At 42.8% G+C, this 21,482-nt stretch overlaps 1 protein-coding gene across 1 annotated transcript; it reads left to right on the forward strand.

Annotated features, from left to right (window-relative positions):
• The first annotated feature begins 7,051 nt into the window (after positions 1–7,051).
• phf12b (PHD finger protein 12b) lies at positions 7,052–21,093 on the forward strand. Its single transcript, XM_080429552.1, has 15 exons — positions 7,052–8,024; positions 8,971–9,155; positions 11,832–11,904; positions 12,063–12,519; positions 12,676–12,796; positions 13,041–13,173; positions 13,884–14,048; positions 14,301–14,444; positions 14,716–15,478; positions 16,439–16,549; positions 17,345–17,533; positions 17,979–18,074; positions 18,478–18,560; positions 19,300–19,438; positions 19,769–21,093. Exons 1-15 carry the CDS (start codon positions 7,959–7,961, stop codon positions 20,227–20,229), a joined length of 3,186 nt encoding a protein of 1,061 aa, XP_080285678.1. The 5' UTR covers positions 7,052–7,958; the 3' UTR covers positions 20,230–21,093.
• Positions 21,094–21,482: the final 389 nt, after the last annotated feature.

Here is a 21,482-nt window from a genome sequence, read left to right on the forward strand (position 1 = left end):
CATTGCCTGTTTGGAGATTGTGTCTAAATTTAGACCCATACAATAGTTGAACATTTACTGTCACATGAGAATATGTTTTCATGCAAGCTTGTGTGATGACAATGACAATAACCTATTTTTGATTCATTGTACATAGTGTAATGATTAAGCTACTTCACAGGCATCTTCAATAAAAGTTATTGTTCAGAAAAAGATGGATACTTCTAACTAATTTGTCAGTTTAAAGTTTTGTATGTGTAAAGTTTGTGTCCCTGTGTTAACACTGTGTGAGCGAGTGGCCGTGACCAATTGTGTGTGTGGCGTGGCTCATTTGACGATAGCGCCTGTGTTTGATGAAGGGTCACTCAGAAACATCTTATAGATTGAAAACATTTTATCTATAATATGTAAATGCAAGTGTGAATATTTGATCTGGTTGTTCAGACTCTGCTATATATTACTCCCTGCTCAGCACATTATAAGACAACCATTTAAGAGCAGGGAGATATATTGCCTACATTTTTATATAACAAACTCCCCCAGGGGAAAACAGTCTGGTGGTGCTGATCTTGGCGTCGGTTGGAGAAAACAAGTACATACCAACCTTCAGTGACAGCAAGAGGAACAACAGTGAATGAGGTGAGCTTAAATAGACATCAGTGTTGCAGACATGTCATACATCGCCCACATACTGTAATGGTGCACATGCGTGTAAACCATGAGTGTATATCATGATGCTAAAACTCAAGAAACCGTTTATAGAACAATTAACACTGAAAGACTTCTAAAGCATTTATTCATTATTGATGTTAATGACATTGCAATCTGCAGTTGTAAGACATCTCTTTGAATCTTATCATTACAGGGACGCTGGAAGTAGTTTAGAGCAAGGGGGGCACATTTTTTTTGTTTATTTTGTTTTCCCCCACACAACGCCGTAACAATGAGCTGCAGACAGTGCACAAGCAAGTTGCATAGTTTCTAGTTATTTACCATGCAGCACAGCACGTACACGTACCCAGTCTATGACACGCACACACACACACACACACACACACACACACACACACACACACACACACACACACACACACACACACACACACACACACACACACACACACACACATACATACTACAAAGACAGTGTTCATGTGATTAAAAACAAACAAACACTTCTATTTTATTCCCCAAAGTTGAATACATAATTTCTTTAATATATATGTGTGTATATATACTTAAAATATATTATTATTTTTACAAAAGAAAAAAAGATCTCCCAATTTTTTTTCTCTTCCCCACCACCAGGGGGTGCTGCAGCACCCTCAGCACTCCAGCACTTCCAGCGTCCCTGTATCATTACAAGGTAAAAGAGCAAGACTGAAAATTTGAACTTTATGGAGCTAGAAGATAGAACTGAAATGCAGAGATAGTTCCTGTCTTCTGCTTCCAATCAAAAGTGAAGCATTGCTTCCCTCTGCTGGCAAGTGTTGAAAATAAAAGCATACAGAACTACAGTACCTCAGAAAAACAGCCAAAGTCTGAAAGTGAATAAGAGATGCTGTGTGTGTGTGTGTGTGTGTGTGTGTGTGTGTGTGCGCACGCGTGCGCGTAAAGGTTTGAGCAGGGAGTTCTGAGTCATTGTTCAGGCCACCTTGCTCTGTGTTTGGATCTTGACATTTTGTACCATGGGTATTCTGGAGGACAAGACATCCGATTCCAGGCATAATCAAGGCAGGTTACAGCTCAATTCCTGTCCCCAAAAAGATCTGCAGATGGTACCATCTGTACTACCCTTTAATATTTGTGGAGTGAAATATATACATAATTGCTGAAATCTACTTGACCTAGTGAGAGAGAAGGTGTGGTGTGTGACGTTATCAAAGATCATATAAAGCCTTTTCTGGGGAAGTCCATTAGATGTATTTAAATTCCATTTGGCGAAAGAGCTGTATCTGAGAGAAAGCGAGCCATTTGAAAACTAAATTACATTTGAAGTTGATGGTACAGTTTAGCGAAGTTGGAGCAAAATGAATAAGACTAGGCTAGTTCTTTCAGGATTTATTTTACTGGAGAAGGCAGGACTGGAGAATGGCTGCCCAACCAATGACTCATTCTTTTTGTTGTAACATTTATAACAAGGGTGGCCATAGCTGAGTGGGTAGAGGCCGTCTGGGAATCGGAAGGTCGTCAGTTTGCGAATTAAATACATTACTCCTATACTTGAAACTTGAATCACTTCCTTGGCTCCCTAAACAAAACATATTAACTTCAAAGTATTACTATTTATAGCTCCTATACATTTCTCACTATACCAAACAGAACTCTCAGATCACCAGGTACTGATGCTGTTAAGAATGGGATTTAGACAGATGTTGGGGTCATTGCTTGGTTACCTGGTGTCCAAGTTTCTTCGAGGCACTACATTGTTATCTTCTCCAGGCCATAAGGCCAAAGGCCTGAAATTATGTGTTCGCTCCTGTCCATTTGTCCGTCTGACTGTGAACAGCTAATCTCAGGCATGCACACTCCCAGTAGGACAAGAAACTGGCCAATAGCCCTGGCACTGGCCATTACAGACTGATGAACATCTGCAGTATCCTATTACACACACCAAATGACCCGAGCTTCCTCAGCCAGGACAGGCACGTCTGATCTGCATCCCTGCAGCCTCACGTGCTGTGGTCTGTCTCTGAGGTCGTCAATTCAATTCAATAACATTTTATTAAAGTGTCAAATCACAACAAGTGGTCTCAAGACATTTGACATGTAGAGCAGAGACACATTGTCCCACCCTGAGCAAGCAATTTTGCGACAGTGGCAACGAAAAACTCCCCCTTAAAAAGAACAGGAGGCAGAGCATTTAAGTTTCAGGCACCTCAGCTGTGGAACCTTCTCCCAGTCTCAGTCCGTGAAGCAGACACACTCTGTATATTTAAGACTAGATTAAAAACCTTTCTTTATGATAAAGCCTATAGCCTATAGGTGATTGGTGACCTACATTGTGAATTTTAATTGTATAGTGTTTCTCAGTACTCAGTCACCCTATAGTCATCCTCTCTCCCCTCTCCCTCCCCCCCCCCCCTCTCTCCTCTCTCCTCTTGTCCTCTCTCTTCTCATCCTCCCTTTTGGTTGTGTGGGTTTGTGTCCCACTGGTGCAATTGTAATTAACACTGTATGGACTCATGGACTGTCACTACGGACCCCCAGCTGCAGATCAAGAGTGTGACTGCGGACCGGGCCTCTCCATGGAGCACGACCGTGGATTCCTACTACATTACACTATACCACTACACTATACTGTATATTATCTTAACATTCTTATACCATTATATACTGTATACACATTATTGTTGTACTATATTATATTATCATATACTATCTTACACTATTATATTTGCTACTATTGTTATTGTTACTACTTTTATCTCTCTCTCTCTGTCTCTCCTCTGTGTCTCTCTCTCTCTCTCTTCTTTCCCCCCGACACGGTCGAGGCAGAAGGTCGCCCACCCTAGAGCCTAGGGTCTGCCTGACGTTTCTTCCAGTTAAGGGGGAGTTTTTTGTTGCCACTGTCGCAAAATTGCTTGCTCAGGGTGGGACTGTCGGGTCTCTGCTCTACATGTAAAGTGTCTTGAGACAACTTGTTGTGATTTAACACTTTAATAAAATTGAATTGAATTGAATTGAATTGAATTGAATTGAATTGACTGAATGAAACGTTAGGCAAACCCAGGCTCTAGGGTGGGCGGCCATCTGCCTCGACCGTGTCGGGGGGAAAGAAAGAGAGAGAGAGAGAAGAGAGAGACAGAGGGGGTGACAGAGAGGGAGATACAAGAAAATACAAGTAGTAGCAATAACAATAATAATAAATATAATAGTGTAAGATAGTATAATGATATAATATAGTATAACAATAATGTTAGATAGTATGGTATAGTATAAGAATGTTAAGATAATATACAGTATACTGGTATAATATCATATATTAGCAATCCACAGTTGTGCCCCATGGAGAGGCCCGGTTCGCAGTCACACTCTTGATCTGCAGCTGGGGATCCGTGATAACAGTCCATGGACCTGCGAAGTGGGAGACACAAAAAACGAGTGGCAGGCCTTACTGGAGCGTGAGTCTGTACAGTGTTAATTACAATTGTACTGATGGTACATGAACCCACACAACCAAAGGGAGGAGGTAGTTCAGCTGGTAGATGAAAGCGTCCTCAACCGCCAAGTCCCAGAGATGATGTGACGACCTCCACGCCAAAGACCCCAGGGTCAGCGAACCTCCACCCATTTGCCCCTCATTCCACGACATTACTTTTTTATCAATATTCTATTTTCTTTAAATAAATAATGCTTTATCAAACTTGATGGTGTGGTTCTCTGAGTAGTGAATTGGGTAACCAGAAGAGTGGGCACCTGAGAATGGGCACTTTTTGGACTGACACAATTTGGGGTGCAAACTGGGTTCTCTGACTAGCTAGTCTACCTGTATTCATATGCTGTGTCCATTCTGTATTATTACACTCTCTATTATTATTATTACACTATACAATAGCTATTACACTAGATACATTAGTTATAATTATTATTATAATGAAAGTTGTCATATCAAACAAACAGACCGAAACAAATGCATTCTAGATTGCTAGCCTGATACCTGTATAAGCCTATACCCCAAACATTGACAAATGGCACTACCATTCTGGACCTGCAGAGAAGACTGTGTGTGAAGCTGTGTCATGTGGATGCCCATACAAAGAATGGGATGGTTTCAACAGCAAGCTTAAAGACTGGGTGCCGTGATTTTTTCTCCCCCTAAAACATGATCATCAGGTAGACCTATTATTGTTATACTAGGAGGAAGATTTTTTTCAAAAAAGTTTACAGAAAGATACAAAAAAGTTAAAATTATGTTTTTATGTGGACACGCCTCCAGTTCATTAAGTATACCTGGTTCTCACCTTAGCACCTCCCACCTGCACCAGTCCCTCCGCCTCCTCCTACAAGACCACCCACCTGTCCTGAGGGGGAGGGTGTATTTCTACTGTGTCAATATAGCGCTGTTTTTCTATTGGCACGTTTGACCCTCAAGATTTCAGCCTCCAGGAAGAAACTCAAAATAGTTAGAGAAGACATAAAACACCATAAAACACCACCAGGGGGCTTAATGAAGTTCTATCAACCTCATAGACACATGAAAAACAGAAAAGGTGCAAAACCATGGCACCACCTCTTTAACCAGCCTGAAGCCAACATGTTTCAACCCAAGGACTGATACCTTCTCATCTCCTCTGCTGTTTGCTGTGTTCTCACCAGCAGACACATATGTGCCTATAACTGCCTAATGATGTATCTTCTAGGGGTAGGAAGGTTCATACTACTACTACTACTACTATTATTATTATTATTATTATTATTATTATTATTAAAATATGACAGACATGCTCATAAACATATTGTACAAAGTCGAGAATTTAATATCTAATGTATTATTATTTATATTTTATATCAACTTTACTTGATAGAAATTAGAAAGAAAGGCAACTCAGATGATGAAAACCTCTGGTTTTCTTAAGTTGTTCAGATTCATTTTGGTCCATGGAAAATCTCTCAAATGAGATTTGAATGTAGTCCAAAAATAAATTATATATGAAACATTTTCCTTTGCAGCATATATAACAACCAGGATTCAAACCCAAGTCTCGTGGGAAACCAAGCATCTACTGCTCAGGAAATGATGAGCCAATTAATAATTAATTAATAATATCATCAAACATTGATAGAAAAACAAATCCAGTTTGCTTTCAATCACAAGTGCACTGAAATCTGGGTTTCACAATCATGTGTGGGCGTGGCCATGAAAAACAACATGGATGTGACAAGCAATGAAATGAAACAGCACTGAGAGATATCATTGGATTGGCCACCAGATGTCACCCTTGTCACTTAATTGCTCCATTAAGATTATTGAGTTCACGGTGTCTTGTCATATCAATGTATATGTTACAGGGAAATTGATAATCCCTGTACTTCTCAGTCTGTATCATGTGTGTGAGCATACAACATATCTGATGCACTTCTCAGTGTTATTTAGGGGACTGAAGAAAATTGTGAAAATATTGTGATTCATATACAAAACAACTAGAATATGTCATCTGATACAACAGCGCTCATAAGTTTAGTGTCTAAGAGATGAGAACGTCATTCTGAGTCCTGACTTCTGATTAGAATACTGAGCAATCGTTTTCACAAAATGATGCACATTTGAACAAATCTTCTCAAACCTTTGGTTCTGAAACCATATGGGGCCCCCTAATGTATATATAGCTTTAGTAGGTCTAGATATGCACTTCCAATTAGGTGCTGGACTGGACAATTAAAATCGGTAATAGGAAAGGTGAGCACCAACACACAAGTAAAGGGAAAACACTGAGTACCTAGGAAGAGTAGGCACTTGGGAAATGTGGGCACCCGGAAGAGTGGGCACATTGGGTTAGAAGAGTGGGTGGGCACTAGGGAAACAGAGTGGGCACCGGGAAAACTGGGCCCTAGGAAGAGTGGGCACATTTTCAGACAAATTAATTTGAGTTTAAGAAAGAAAAAACAATTATTTCGCAGTGTGTCGGCTCAGCTAATTTCCATGCCCGTTTGTATTGGAATGATATGTTTACACGAACAGCAATTAAAAAAAAACATAACATAAACAAACAAAAACAAAAACAAAACAAAAAAAGTCCCATCCTTTTACATTTTTCATACGTTTGGGGGAGGACGGACGAGCCCTAATAATAAGAAGAAGAATAATACATCACACTTATATAGCGCTTTACTTTTGTAAAGTCGCTTTACAACACAAATCCAAATAAACAACTTTATTAGGAGAGAAATACTTAAAAGGCAAAAAATGTAGCAAAGACAAAAACATTAAGCTAAGACTAAAAGGCAGAAAGGGAGATTTGATTTGAGTTAGGCGGTTATAGGCCACCCCTGTGGCGCCCTCTACATTTCTTTCCTCTCCCAACACATTTTTTTGTAGTTTATGTATGGTGACTAGTTTTTAATTAATGTATTGAGTGAATTAATACAAAATCCAAGGGAGAACAAAAAAATAATAATCATAATCTAATCAAAAAATAATTATTTTCTCCATCATAGCAGCGCGCATGCTCGTGCGGCGGTTCGCGGTTGCGCCAAGAGGAGAGGATGTTGCTAGCAGAGTGTTGATGCACCGAGAGAGGAGGCTTTTTTCACAACAATAACACCAACCCTTTCGCATCTGCACACACATTATTCACGGATTAAAACATCTCCAGAGCCGCCTGTCGTTCGCCGCGCATTGGATCATTGGATTGGTGGGGATCTGCACCGTGTGTTCCGTTGCATTTCGTGTGTGTTTTGTTGACAATGGGATCGGACGGGCTTGTTGCAGATTTCCGAGCCTGCTGCTTCTTCTTGCAGGAGCAGAAGCAGGAGGAATCATGGCTGAACAGCTAATCAGGGCCTCCGGAGGATCGTTTTGTGTGTATAACCAGAACCTGAACTGAAAAACGGCAACATCCCACACGGTTTCTGTTTGCATCCGCGAGGCGTTTGATCGAAGCATCAACGCGATCGGACCGCGTTGTTTATCGTAGGGCTGTTGTTGTCTTTTCGTTTGGGCGACTGAAGCAGAAGAAGCTAACGGGGCTAGCAGGGTTAGCCCTAGCCGTTAGCCTCCACACATACAACCTTGACTGGGTTGACGTCTTCTGGTGGCTAGTAGTGGCTAACGTTAGCCGGCTAACATTAGCCACCGGGGGCATTTTTCTAGCGGAGCGAAAAGGGGAAAACAAACAATTAGTTCACACCCAAAAAAAGGCTTGAAAGGGTGAAGGTTCGCCCCGTGGATCGAGCCTTGCTTTTCATCGTCGTTGTGTCTGATCGGATATTTTTCACCCACCGCAGATTGGGTTTGTGCGTTGGCTTCCATCGGATGAATGTGGGACAAAATGGAGACCCCGACGATTGTGTACGACTTGGACACCTCTGGAGGCTTAATGGAGGTGTGTGTGTGTGCAGCTTCTTTCTGCAGGCCTTTTACAGGAGTTTATACACACATCATGATGCAGAGTCAAATGATCTGTTAGTTTTACATCCGAGAGTGTGTTCAAAATGGAGTCAAATGGACCCCGGGCGGGTAGATTAACCCTCAGGATTGTACTGTGTTCTGTTTTTTTAACAGGGTGTGTGTGCAGGTCCTGGAAAAGTATTTAATGTATTTTTAAACTGGGGGTTTGTATAGTACTCAGGCCTTAAGTACATTTACATGTGGACGTCTTAAAGTCGGTGTCAGTTTCTATTTAGTTTTCTATTGATGCACTTAGACTAAGCCCATCATCAAGTCACACGGAATTCTCATTTTATTTTCGTGTCGATGTCACTGGTGAAAGTGTTTTTGATTTACACACCAGTATCAAAACGATCCACAAAACGTCTTATACATGCAGTCACTAAACTGTGGCATTGTTGCCAGATTTAGCTAGAGAAATAAGCAACCAGGTCTATGAAAACAAGCCCAAAATAAGCAAAGTTAGGCCACACGAGCACTTTAAACCTATATGCATCGGCTATTTGAAACTTTTCATGACAATATTTGAGAACCACCGGTTTAAATAATAATGTTTAAAAAAAAATTGGAAGCAAGCCTCAATAAGCAAGTAGCCTACACTTTAGAAACGAGACGAGACCAAAAAACCGCAACCACCAATTTTTACAAGAAACTTTACATTTACAGAAAAAGAAGCCCAAAGTCGCTTATAATAAGCCGACATGGCAACATTGAACTGTGGCGGTTCTTCTGGGCCTCGACGTTAGTCCTCATAAAATGCACCACTATTGCCCCAAAGCAGGATATTAAACTCAAAGACGTGACCATTAGACGTGACTGACAGCCACTGCTAGTGAGTATTTAATACCCCATATTTTAAACTTTCTTTTTTTTTACTACAGCAAATCCAGACTTTGCTGGCGCCTCCTCCAAAGTCTGAGGAGGTGGACAAGAGGAGCAGGAAGCAGGTGAGGGACGTCCGGAGGAGTGGCAGGGCCACCAACCACGACACCTGTGACAGCTGCCGAGAAGGAGGCGATCTGCTGTGCTGTGACCACTGCCCGGCGGCCTTCCACCTCCAGTGCTGGTATATGAAATAAATAAACCTTCCATTCTTCTACACAACCATAAACCATGAGCCTGAATCAGCATGTATTACTGAATGTAGAGAGAGGTTCTCTCTCTCTCTGCTGTGATCTCTGGAATGTCTGACCATTGTAGCCAGGTTTTGTGAGAGAAACAAGCAACAAGGTCTACGGAAACAAGCCCAAAAGAAGCAACTAGAGGCCACATATCACTTTAAACCCAGGCCTGCATCGGCTATTTGAAAATAGCCGATCTACAAGCTCACAACATCGCGACGTGTTGTGAGCTTGTAGATCTGCTATTTTACAATAAAATGTGGAATATATTTTTAAAACATTCTAATAACACATGCTCCCTGGCACAACATTTTCTTGAAAATATTTGAGAACCACTGGTTTAAATGATAATAAAATGTTGGACCAACAACTACACTTAAGAAACGAGCCCAAAAAACCTGCAACTCGCAACTGCCAATTTTTTTACCAGCAACTTTACAGAAAAAGAAGCCCAACGTCGCTTATAACAAGCGAACATGGCAACACTGCGTCTGACCACCAAAAACTACACGGGCAGGCCAGGCAGAAGAACAGAACGTCATGCACGCAATGCTAGATTTAGAGAAGTATGTGTACCAGTAGAGTAGGTGATGTTCCCCCATACGATGTGTGTGTGTATAAATATGAATATATACACACACACACACACACACACACACACACACACACACACACACACACACACACAGACCAGGCGTGCATTCTCTCTAGCTCTTTGATGCAAGAAAACGTCAGGCTGCTTATGGTCCATTTCAAGCTTTTAGAACAACTTAATGGTGTTCACTTCAAAGTGATTCATTGCGGTGGGGGGAAAAAAATACCACGTATGCTTTAGTGGAACAGAGAGAAAGTGCAAACGGACCCCTAAAAAGCTTGAGCCTGTAGTTCCGTTTCGTTTCGGCAAGCGACACCGTCGTACGACGAAGTATAAACATGGGTGCGCTCGATGTTGTCGATTCATTTTGTCCACATTCCGTCTCTTAGTTCATTGATATTGTCTTGTCGTCACGTCAACCAATGTCGAGTGGAAGTAAACGAGGCGTAGAAGCGGTCTCTTCTTCGTTTATGGCATTTTTTTTGATTATTTAGCGGGTTGAATTATTAGAGCATTAATAAAGTTAGAATTTGCCGCGGAACGCTGGCAATCGGTCAGAGCGGCTCTATTCCGCTGCTAAAAATGGAGTCTGTCTCTGTCTCTGTTTACAATATGGCGACCTCCCTGGATTTTTTTTTTTTGTTCTATTCCAGCGCCATCTTACCAACATTTTAAATCGCAGCTATGCACGTAACGGTACATAGGCTACGCTTTGCAGATGAAAATGGGCCTGTACTGTCTGTGTGCGTCGTTTGTGATGATGCATTGCATGCAGATGCAGGGGCTATTTGTTATTATAAGACCGTTGTACAGCCCCCCCCCCCCCCCCCCCAGATGACATTCTCAGCATTTTTTTTAACCATGCAGGCTAAGATGTTTTTGAAAGTAGCCAATGTATATGTTTAAAGGGAAAAGGGCTCGCTTCTTTTGGGCTTGTTTTTTTTAGACCTGGTTGCATGTTTCTCTCTCTAAACCTGGAAACACTGCTGACCACCAAAAACTAAATAGGCAAAAGGACAGAACGTCATGCATGCAATGCTAGATTTACAGAAATATGTGTAACAGTCGTGTGTTATTGGTACACATGCCTTTCTCCACGAACGTTAACACATCTGTTTGCCATATGATTGTTGTTTTAGTCGTGGGTTCAGAGAGTGACAAATAATGTAAAATAGCAACTGTTTGACAAAAGGTGAGGTGGGATTTGCTTCTCTACAATGATGGATGATCATTATCTTGGCATTGGTATCAGTGGCATGTTGTGCGTGTCTGCTATAACACTGTAACACTAGACACATTTTACATACAGTTTGCATGCGCGTGGGACCTGGGACGTTTGTGACTCACTGATATGATTGAGCATAATACAAAAAGGATATTGCACACAATATACTGCAGGTATGGTTTCTGACGAGGCATGAACAAATATGTACGGCATGACATGAAGTATGTAAGACACACATCTCAGAATGTATACTACATGCATACAGTATGCACGCATACATTTTGGGATGTGTGTATGTCTCCAGATATGAACAGGTGACAGCAATTTACTCTAGTTGAAAAATGATATATGGTTAAGTAATATATATACACATTTGTTTTTACATGTGTCTCTTTACATACATATGTCATGCCTCAGTTGTTGTAACTGGTGCTACGAACTGTTAAGATAACATTCAGTTCATGGTCGGTTTTACAGCTGAGTTGTCAGCTGTACTAACTAAACACAGGCATTACAGTGATAGAGTTATACAGTGATATAATTTGTCCACTAGATGGAGGCAGAGCAAAGTGTATGTACTGAATTTTTTTGTTATATATATTTTCATTAATGACTAATGATTCAATCTGACTTTTTTTGTCTTTGTTACTAGATTGAGTTTTAAACACTGCTGGTATTGTACAGACATAGGGCTAGATTGAGTTGCCCTGAACTTAACCACTTCTATCTGTTATATCAACATTAGGGATAATGAATAACTAACAGTACTGATAATAGCCTTTTATCTCTTTGTTACCATAGTAACCCACCTCTAAGTGAAGAGATGCTGCCCCCTGGTGAGTGGATGTGTCATCGATGTAATGTCCGAAAAAAGGTGAGCAGCATGTTGTTGTTTTTATTCAGTACCGTTTGAGTGCAAACTGTTTATCTGTCGTTGTAGATGTAGCATTTAAAGGTCCTCTTTTGCCATAGATCTAAAGATCAAAGATCATTACAGCATCTCTCTGATCTCATCTGCTCCCCTTCCCTCAGAAACGAGAGTCGAAGTCTGAGCAGACCAACGGTCTGCCGGAGAAGGTGGTGGCCAAGCGCTCGGTGTCCCCAGCGGTGGAGTTGGAGCTCAACTCCGGTCCACTGCGGTTGGACGGCCTGCCCCCGGGGGCCGGGGCCGCGGGGCCCGGCCTCAGGGTGGCTCAGGTCCGACTCCTGGACCGCCGGACCGGCAGCAGACCCAGCAGTCGGCCTGGCACGCCGACCTCCAACACTTCCTCCACGCCGACTCCTTCAGAGGAGCAAAACGACGGCGAGGACGAGACGGCGGAGGTAGAGGAGGAAGCTCAAGGGTCGGAGCTTGAGGGCACTATTCCGCCTCCGCCCATGCCTCGCCTCCTCAAGAGGCCCTTTCAGTTGCTGATTGCTGCTGCTATGGAGAGAAACCCCACACAGTTTCAGCTGCCCAATGAGCTCACATGCACTACCGCACTACCAGGTAACGATATGCTGTCCTGGTCTGGGAAATTCATAAAACCCAAGATTCAGATACAGTTATCTGCTTTTAAGACTTCTTTTCGATGGGCAATGCAATGTCTTTTCTTTTGTGGTTGATCATCAGGCAAGCGTTTTGATTTGCTGTTGGTTTTTCCAGGCACCAGTAAGCGGAGAAGAAAAGAGGATCTTCTGGGGAAGCCATTCAGGAGGCCCCAGCACGAGTTGGACACCAACGGCCTGGTCCCTCTGCCAGTCAAAGTCTGCTTTACTTGCAGCAGGTTGGTTATTACTGGGTTTATACACTCAAATTTGCATTTAATGTATGGATAGTATATCGCTATATTGTTTATCACAATTTAATTCAACAAAACTTGAAAGGTCAATGTGGAATATTCTGCCATGGACCAAAATACCAGAGATCACAACATTCATGAAAAATATAACAATTTGTTGTCAGTATTGTGCAGTCCTAGATATGAATGCAGATAAAGTTACCTCCTCTGCTTTGCATCCTCATCTCAGGAGCTGCAGGATGGCTCCTCTCATCCAGTGTGACTATTGCCCACTGCTGTTCCACATGGATTGCCTGGACCCTCCGCTCACCGCCCTACCAGCCGGCAAGTGGATGTGTCCCAACCACGTTGAACACCTCGTGGTAAGAGACATGGTTCTGAGCACAAACATTATTAGTGCCCAAGAAGCATTATGCTTTAGAAAGTACTTTCTCTGAATTGTACGCGTCTGTGCAATCTAAGACTTTCAGTACAGTAGACATCAAAGTTATAAAATGGTCCAGGACCAGTCCCTTTCAAACAATATCTTAGCAAGTAGACGTTGCGTGAAGACTACATGAAGGGATAGACCTGCACTTCTGCATTAAAGATGCAAATGAAAAATGTAAACAGAGTGGTGTCCATCTTTCTATTACAGCTAGCCTCCTACAGAGCCACGCTTTAAAAAGTCTGGCGGGGGGGTGGAGGGGTTTTCTAATGAACCATTCTTAAGGAGAACAGTATAATCTAAAAGGATTTTAGTCATATGCACATCCCTACTATTTTTGTGGCTGCACCTTTTTTCTTTTGAGGGAGCCGGTCTTTCTTCTTTTTTTCAAGATTTATTTTTGGACTTTTATGCCTTTTATTGATAGGACAGTAGGCTGATCGGAAATGGGGAGAGATATGGGGAGTGACATGCCGCAAAGGCCGCCGGGATCGGGAGTCGAACCCGCGACACGCTGTCAGGCTGGATTACCAGCCTAGGTGCCCAGACGGTTATGCCGACCGTCCGGGCCCTTTCTTCTTTTTTTAACGGTTATAAAGACTGCCATTTGTTTAGATATTGACCTGCTGTCCTGCTGTTGTCTAGCTGAACCAGAGGAGCCTGAGCTTGACCAACCGCTGCCAGCTCTTTGACCAGTTCCAGGACCGCATGTCCCAGCATGCCGTGAAAGTGGACTTCCTGCGCCGTGTCCATCGGCAAAACACGCCCAACCGACGCACCACTCACCAGCACAACAAAAAGACGATCAAGGTACAACTTCTTCTTGAATTAATTGGAGCATGGAAAATTCAGCTTTTTGTTTGAGTCCCACCTCAAGTCCCTGTGTTGCATTTCAACCCCTCCTATGCCTATTACTTTCCTGTCTTTATTATTCACTGTCCTCTTTCAGTAAGGCAGAAATGTCTGAAAAGAATCACAGTGATGCATGAGAAACGAATTAACGTTTTATACTTCCAGTGTTCCAGATTATACTGTATTTCATGAGAAGCTCTTTGTTCTCAGGTGCCAGATGCCATCAAGTCCCAGTATCAGAACCCTCCCCCCATGCTGGCCCCCGCAGGGGTCCGTCAATCAGAGCTGGTCTGTAGTGGCGTTCTGGACCAACAGTCCCCCAAGCACTTCACCACAGAGGCAGAGCAGCAGGAGGTATGCACAGCTCGCAAAGCTCAATAAATAAATAAACACAATGATTCAACGGCAAAAATACATAGCCATTTTATTTTACCACATAAGTCACGGTTGAAATATTATGGGGTGTCATTTATGTCTTAGTACAAAAAAAAACTATCGGAAATTGGCAAGGGAACCCGTAGCTCAACCATGATAACTCACCTCCGGGTTTTAGGACTACAAAATGCAACACTTGGTGTTTTCCGCTTGTTCTGGTCTAAATCGTGCCTTTTAATATGCTCAACAGTGGCTACAAGATGTCCTTGCTCTCCAGTGCAGCATCATGAGGCACCTTTCCATCAAGCAAAAGGCCTCGTCGTCGTCAACTCCCACATCAGTGTCGTCATCAGTGGGATGGGACACTGAGCAGAAGGTCGATATTAAATCCTGTGTCACGGGGGAGCTGCTCAAACCTCTGGTCTCATCGGAAAGGACTTCCTCTCCCGTCCCCTGTTTGAAACCCTGCGGTAGATTTGATGGCCCCCACGGGGCCCCTGTACCCAAGGGCCCCTTGGCCGAGATGGATAGTTGTAACTGCATTGTGAGGCCCTGTCAGAATTGCAGAAAGCCCAACGGGCCCCTAGTAGAGGAGCGGCGGCCTCCCAAAGCCAACGGCCCTGTGGACTGTGACAGTGCGTCGGACTCGTGCAGGCAGACTGAGCTCCAACACAGAACGCAACCCAGCCCGACTGTACAAGACCCTGCCCCCACAGCCGCCTCCACCACCTGCTCTGATCTACCTAACCACATAGTTGCAGCCGTCATAAAAAGGGAGAGCGTGAGCCCGATGGAGGTCTGTGCCCAGAAAGGCTTCCCAGCTCCCCCAACGTTAGTTTCCAAGACAGGGCAGCAGAACCACAGGACCCAGTCTGGGCCACTGGCAGACTGTATGAGCAGTGATGAGAAACCACCCCTCTCCACCACCCCCAGTGTCCCCTCAGCCTCCCCACTCCCTAAAGCCATCCTGGACCATGGCACAGCCAAGCTAGGATCGTCACCAAGTCCAGCAGGTAAGGCGTTCTCTGAATCAGTAGTTGAGTAGATTTCAGGGATCGTTATTTTTTCCTGAGGTTGCTTTGAACTCTTGCTGATGGATATATTCATGAACGATATGAATTGTTCCCGTCCTGGGATATAGAAAGTATTCTCAGGGTCAGGCTTGTGATTACAGGAGGTCAGACGGTGGACTATGAAGCCTGTGAACAACTAGGAAGCCTTTTAACAATTTGTGAATGATTAAGTAATTACTTAAATAGTGTTCTTAATAGATAATGTATTACATGAGTAGGGACTTAAGCAGGTTTTTTCCCCTCCCTCTTGGATAAAGAGTTGAATCTTGCCCATGCTAATGAAAAGAAAACAATTGACTAAAATCTTCCCTTCCTTACCTCTGTGATGCTTCCCTTTTGACATTTGGTATTCAGAAGTTTGAACATTTAAGTTGTGTTGAATACATTTTTTGCGCACCATTCGAGTTGAAGTTTGTGAAGAAGCTTATTGAAAGTCAAAATCACAGAGACTGTTTGCATCGGATGTGTGCCATTCCCAAGGTGAGCGCTTGTTTTGGTTCATTTCATGTTTCGTGTATGTGCAAGGTTTTACAACAAATGAAGGGCTTTAAATCCCTTGAGAACAAGACAGGCGTGCCTCACGAGCCTCCAGTCCTCGCTGTTGGCACACCTGACGTGTTCTCAAATGATTGTAAAAAGTTTCAGAGTTGCCAGGCTAGGGAGTGCCCGCACAGAGCAGCCAGTGGCCTAGCGCGTCCCCGAGCGCATTGTCCAAGTTGGCCAGCCATGGTGGACGAAACAGGTTATCGTGTGAACCAAAACAAGCGCTCCCTCCAAGTGTCACCCACTCTGTCAGCCAATTACAGCGATTGTATGCTTGATTTTACGTTGGGAATGGCATACATGCGTCTGCATCACGTTTCCTCCATTCAGTTCTGTGTCGTTTGCATGTGTCTCCAGGATTCTCCTCTCCAGGTGTAAAGGCAGTACTGGGTAGTACTGGTGCTGGTGTCATCTCCTCCATAGCTGACCTGTCCAACCACATGAAGGCTGCTATGGACGGTGATGGAGGTAAGCTGTGTTGCCTTATTATTAATTCATACTGTGAAGCATCCTCCTGATAGTTTGTACGCCATAATGATCTTGTCACAGGGTCGTCGGTTTGGGTCTGGTTATGGGTTTGGATCGATCACTGGGTCATACGTTTGGGTATGTTCACAAGGTTATGGGTTTGGATCTTTTCCCAGGGTTGTGGGTTTGGGTCTGGCTCATGAGCCTGTGATACAGTGACGCACAATATCTTCCATTTGCATACCAGCTTGCATCTACAAGAAAGATGTCATATCCGCGAAGTGAATGATGCAACAGTACCTTGAATTTGTTCGTTAGCCATGCCCAAACTGGTAAAGTAATGAGTCATCAGCACTTCCTTGTGCAAAAGCACCTTTGTTCTGACTATGTCAGAAGAGGAAATCGACATTCTGACTACACTTGTTTCTGATACTTTTGGCCCAATTGTTACAGCTACATGCCACCAGGACTTTATTTTAATGAATACAATGTTTTTTAACCAATCTGTGTGGTGGAGTTGCTACAATATAACTATAGCACATCTGTTGTAGTTGGAGGTGGTCTCCCTACTCTTGAGAAATGTAGACCCTGGTGTCGGGTAGGACACCTACTGGTTGACAATGTCTTTAAGGTTATTTAAAGCGGAGGGCAGAACAGATTGGACACTAGCCAGATGTATTGTAGTTCAGACATGGTTGCAATTACCTCTCTCCATAGGGAGACGGTGGACATAAAACCTATATATTGTAGTTTAAAAACAAAATTATCTGAACTATACTCGTGTTGGCCTATTAGGAATTGAACTGGACAAGCTGGATGGAGAGATGATCAAACTCTTGGCTCGGCAGAGGATCCAGCAGCTTTTCCCACCCAAAATGATGTCCACTCCTCAAAGCAGTGGAGTCACTCCGCCTCTTCTTCCTCCTCCTCTTCCTCCTCCTCCTGTCACCCCCACCCTGAAACCCCCATCTCCAGTCCCTGAAGGTAAGATAGCGTAGCCTGGTGTTGGTGCTCGCCAATATCTAATTGTTTCCACTGTTTTTCTTTTCTTTTTTCCTCCACAGTAAGATAAGGAAAGACAATTTACAAAAACATTCTCTTCTTTTATCTGAGCCCTGCCCAGCACTGCCAGGGAAGGTCATGGAAAAACATGTCATAAACATTCAATTAAGATACTGCATATACTGTATGCATTGCACCTTTTGTTTTTATGTCATCGAGATTTTATTCAGGGTTTAAATGTTTTGATACGTGCTTTATAAATGAATATCATCCTATAACATGGACGGTACGTCATATTGTGTGATCAAGGAAGTTTCGAGAAAATCTGGCTTTCATACAATTTTGCTTTTACGTCCTAGTACTCAGCACTGCCTAATAAGTGTCCATTCTGGTCCTTGGTTTTGTTCACCGGTGTCGTTTCTTACAGGTCCAAAGAAGGTGCAGGCTAGAGCAGTCTTCTACCCTCTCACAGGAAAGGGTGAAGCTGTCAGCATGTGCTTCAGGACATTGTACATAGGATCTGGTAAGAACCTTTCCATCTAACATCCAATGCAGCTCTCTGCGTTGATTAATTAGTTATGAATCAATGAATTGATCGACTGAAAATTCATCAGATACAATGTTAAATACAAAGTAAATATAATAATAATAATATATTTCTAATGTCTTGTTAACAATTTCACCACAATGTGAATGCCTGTCCTTGTACCATTATATTATATTTTTGTGCCATTTTGCATTCATGACCTTATTTTACTGTTACAGTTTATTGAATAATTGAAAATAAAATGTATTATGAAAGTAATCATTAGATACAGCCCTACACCGAACACTAGTTTAGTAGTGTAAGTAATTGATACAACAGATCCTGTGTACTTGTGTATTTGGTCTTTTCAAGCTCTTCTTTCATTCCTTTTATTTTTCAGGTGCTGACATGGATGTGTGCCTTACAAACTATGGTCATTGTAACTATGTGTCGGGAAAACATGCCTGCATTTTCTATGATGAGGTACGTTGGCTTTGACATCATTGCTGTTTGTTCTTAGCCACATGACACTATTTTGGGTGTCTTTTTATAGGTACATATATACATTATACTCTATGGTACGCAGGTGTCGTGTGGTGAAAACTGCAGATCTACAAGCTCAGCTAGTTTCACCATAATTTGCAGGACATGGTGGTTACATTATGCTTGAGGAGTAATGCATATTCATTTCATACACAACAGCCTGTCTCACACACGCACACATTCACATAAAATAGCAGATCTACTGTGCGTCATCTGGGACGGATTGAGAGCTTTTTTTCCCGGCGAGTGACACTGTCGTACAATGAAGGATACATTTGCAGTTAGGTGCCAAGTAGGCTGCCCCAACGCTCCTGATTTCGTGTATAGAGGGGCGGGTGTATAGAGCCGGTGAGAGATTTCGCCTGATCCCATTGGTTCACCGATCTATCCGTCAACCACCGCCCCGTTAACACAACATTACGAGTGACGCCCACTGCACTCTGGTTGGTTGGGAAATGAAACACTTCCTCATACCGAGTACACCGACGCGCTGGGCCAGGCTTTTATTTTTTAGCAAAACTAAACAATAAAAGCCTGGAGATCGAGGCTAGGTGCCAAGTGCCTTGCTCTGGGACTAACCGCCTCTTTACCCACTAATTACTAGTTGTAGTTTTTATGCATGGGTTTTATTTATTTTTAAGACACGGTGTATAAATTAGGTTGTTCTGTGTCCCCTCAGAATACTAAGCATTATGAGCTCCTGAACTACAGTGAACATGGGACCACAGTGGACAATGTGCTTTACTCCTGTGACTTCTCTGAAAAGGCTTCACCATCTCCACCTAGTGGCCTGGTGTCCAAAGTGCAAGGCATTATCCGTGAGTTTCTCCCCCCATTCTTCGACCTTATTTCATTGTTCTCTACTTCCATCAGAATAGCCTTGTTATGGAAGTGCCTTTTTGCTACTGAAGAGAAATTAAAAGGCCTGAATTATCGCAATTGTGCATGAGAATAACTGCCTTATTGAAACATATATAAAATTGCACTTCAGAATTATGAGATAGAAGTCCACAATAGCATTTTGTCGCCAGTCTTAAATGTGTGCTGGCTTTTGAAGTCTTCATCATTCCAGTGGATAGGAGGAGGTGTGTAGAAACCTGTACATGCAGCTGCTCACACAATGCTTTCCTTGTTTTGCCGCGCTTCAGGCCGCAGCAAGAAGAGAGAGCAGCAGGAGGCGCCCACTCCCACTGTGGGTGTGATGCCGGCAGGCGGAGTGATGAGCAGTCAGCCCCAGGGAGGCCCCGGCCTCACGTGCAACTGCAAGGCCAGCAGCTCCAGCCTGATCGGAGGCAGCGGGGCCGGCTGGGAGGGCACAGCACTGCTCCACCACGGCAGCTACATCAAACTTGGCTGCCTGCAGTTCGTCTTCAGCATCACAGAGTTTGCTAGTAAGCAGCCCAAAGAGGAAGAGGCAACCAACAGCAGCACCACCACCACCACCACCTCATGCACCAGCACCACCACCAGCGCCATCACAACCACCCACACCACAGTAACCATACCTGACACTGCCACTGTCGGCATCCCGTCCAATCAGGGCGGGGCAGTCAAACAGACTCTGGTCGTCCACCAAGTGCCCGTACTTCGTTGCAGTTCAGTTCCATAGCCCACAGAGTCTCCCCTTTTTTTGTTTTGCACCTTCTTTCTACTCACAATGAAGGGAAACACTGCACAGCTGGTTGGTGAACAGGGAAGAAAATGTTTATTTTTTCATTTTTAATGGTTTGTACCTTTGCATGAACTTGAAGTATTATCGACAATCTCTTCTGTTTTATGAACGACTGACTGTAATCTTTTGTTCACTTAAGACCATTGGGACTTTGAGCGGACATTATTTACATACGCTCAATTTTCTTTCTTTTTATTTTGCCAGTATAGTAGTTATGTATGGTGTAACATTACCTTATTTGTCAGTCAGCCCATTTAGCACAAACCTTTATTTTGTAGTATTGAAGTCATACAATATAATTTCTTTTGCTGCTTTTGCACCACAGGTAGCTATATATGTATGAAAACATACATGCTTATACACTTTTATATGTATATATTATGTAAATATATACAATTCAGTGCCTCTCAGTTGGAGAAACATTGGATTTCATGTAGATATACCATTTTTTGGTTTTTAAGTGTACAGTTCCTCATGGGATTTGTGATACTTGGTAGAGTAACAGAAGTTTTGTGATAAAACTTGTTCTTAGTCTGTACTTTCCTCTGTAGTCCATCTGTAAATAAGGTACTGTTTTAGCACTCATTTTAACATCTTGTGCTGCTCTGTATATAAGCACTCTTTGTCTGTACCTGCTTGTCTGTTAAAAACCTGTAAATACAGAAAGATTTTCTAAGAACAAAGTTAATAACATATATGAGTCAATTTATTATTATTTTTATTATATTTTTATGGCTTCGTGTTATTTGTTTTGGCCATAAACTCATGCATAATAATTAAGATTCTTGGTTTCGATTTAATGTGAGTGAAACTTTGTCATAGCTTAATGAAAAAGCACTCAAACAAATAATTCATCTACTGGGAGTTGTAGCTTTGTAAATACGGGGACTACAAGCTTGCCATGTGTGTTCTGATAATATAGGGCAATTGTGTGACACCTGACCCGAAAGAAAACAACCAGTTGTCACCTTTTTCACCTCGGGGCTGTTTGCATGCCTGTGATATGTTCTCCGACTTAGGACATTCCCAAAACTGACGCCTGGTTGAATTGGGTTAAAGGGTAAATCTGCATTGAATAACAGCGCAGAAAACTTGCTCCACTTCTCTCTGTCACACGTCTGACCACACCCAGTTAGTGATGTCACCACAGGTATTTTGCAGTTGACAGCTAATGTACACACCTGCTCTAG

This window comes from Gymnoscopelus braueri, assembly GCF_963280865.1.
Source record: "Gymnoscopelus braueri genome assembly, chromosome: 5".
NCBI classification, from domain to species: Eukaryota; Metazoa; Chordata; class Actinopteri; order Myctophiformes; family Myctophidae; genus Gymnoscopelus; species Gymnoscopelus braueri.

What these genes read in the sequence shown, in the direction of transcription:
- phf12b (XM_080429552.1), top strand. Translation starts at nt 7,959, where the DNA reads ATGTGGGACAAAATGGAGACCCCGACGATTGTGTACGACTTGGACACC. An exon ending in ATCGTCACCAAGTCCAGCAG is followed by an intron (nt 15,479 to 16,438) that starts GTAAGGCGTTCT and finishes ATGTGTCTCCAG; the next exon opens with GATTCTCCTCTCCAGGTGTA. An exon ending in CCTGCATTTTCTATGATGAG is followed by an intron (nt 18,561 to 19,299) that starts GTACGTTGGCTT and finishes GTGTCCCCTCAG; the next exon opens with AATACTAAGCATTATGAGCT.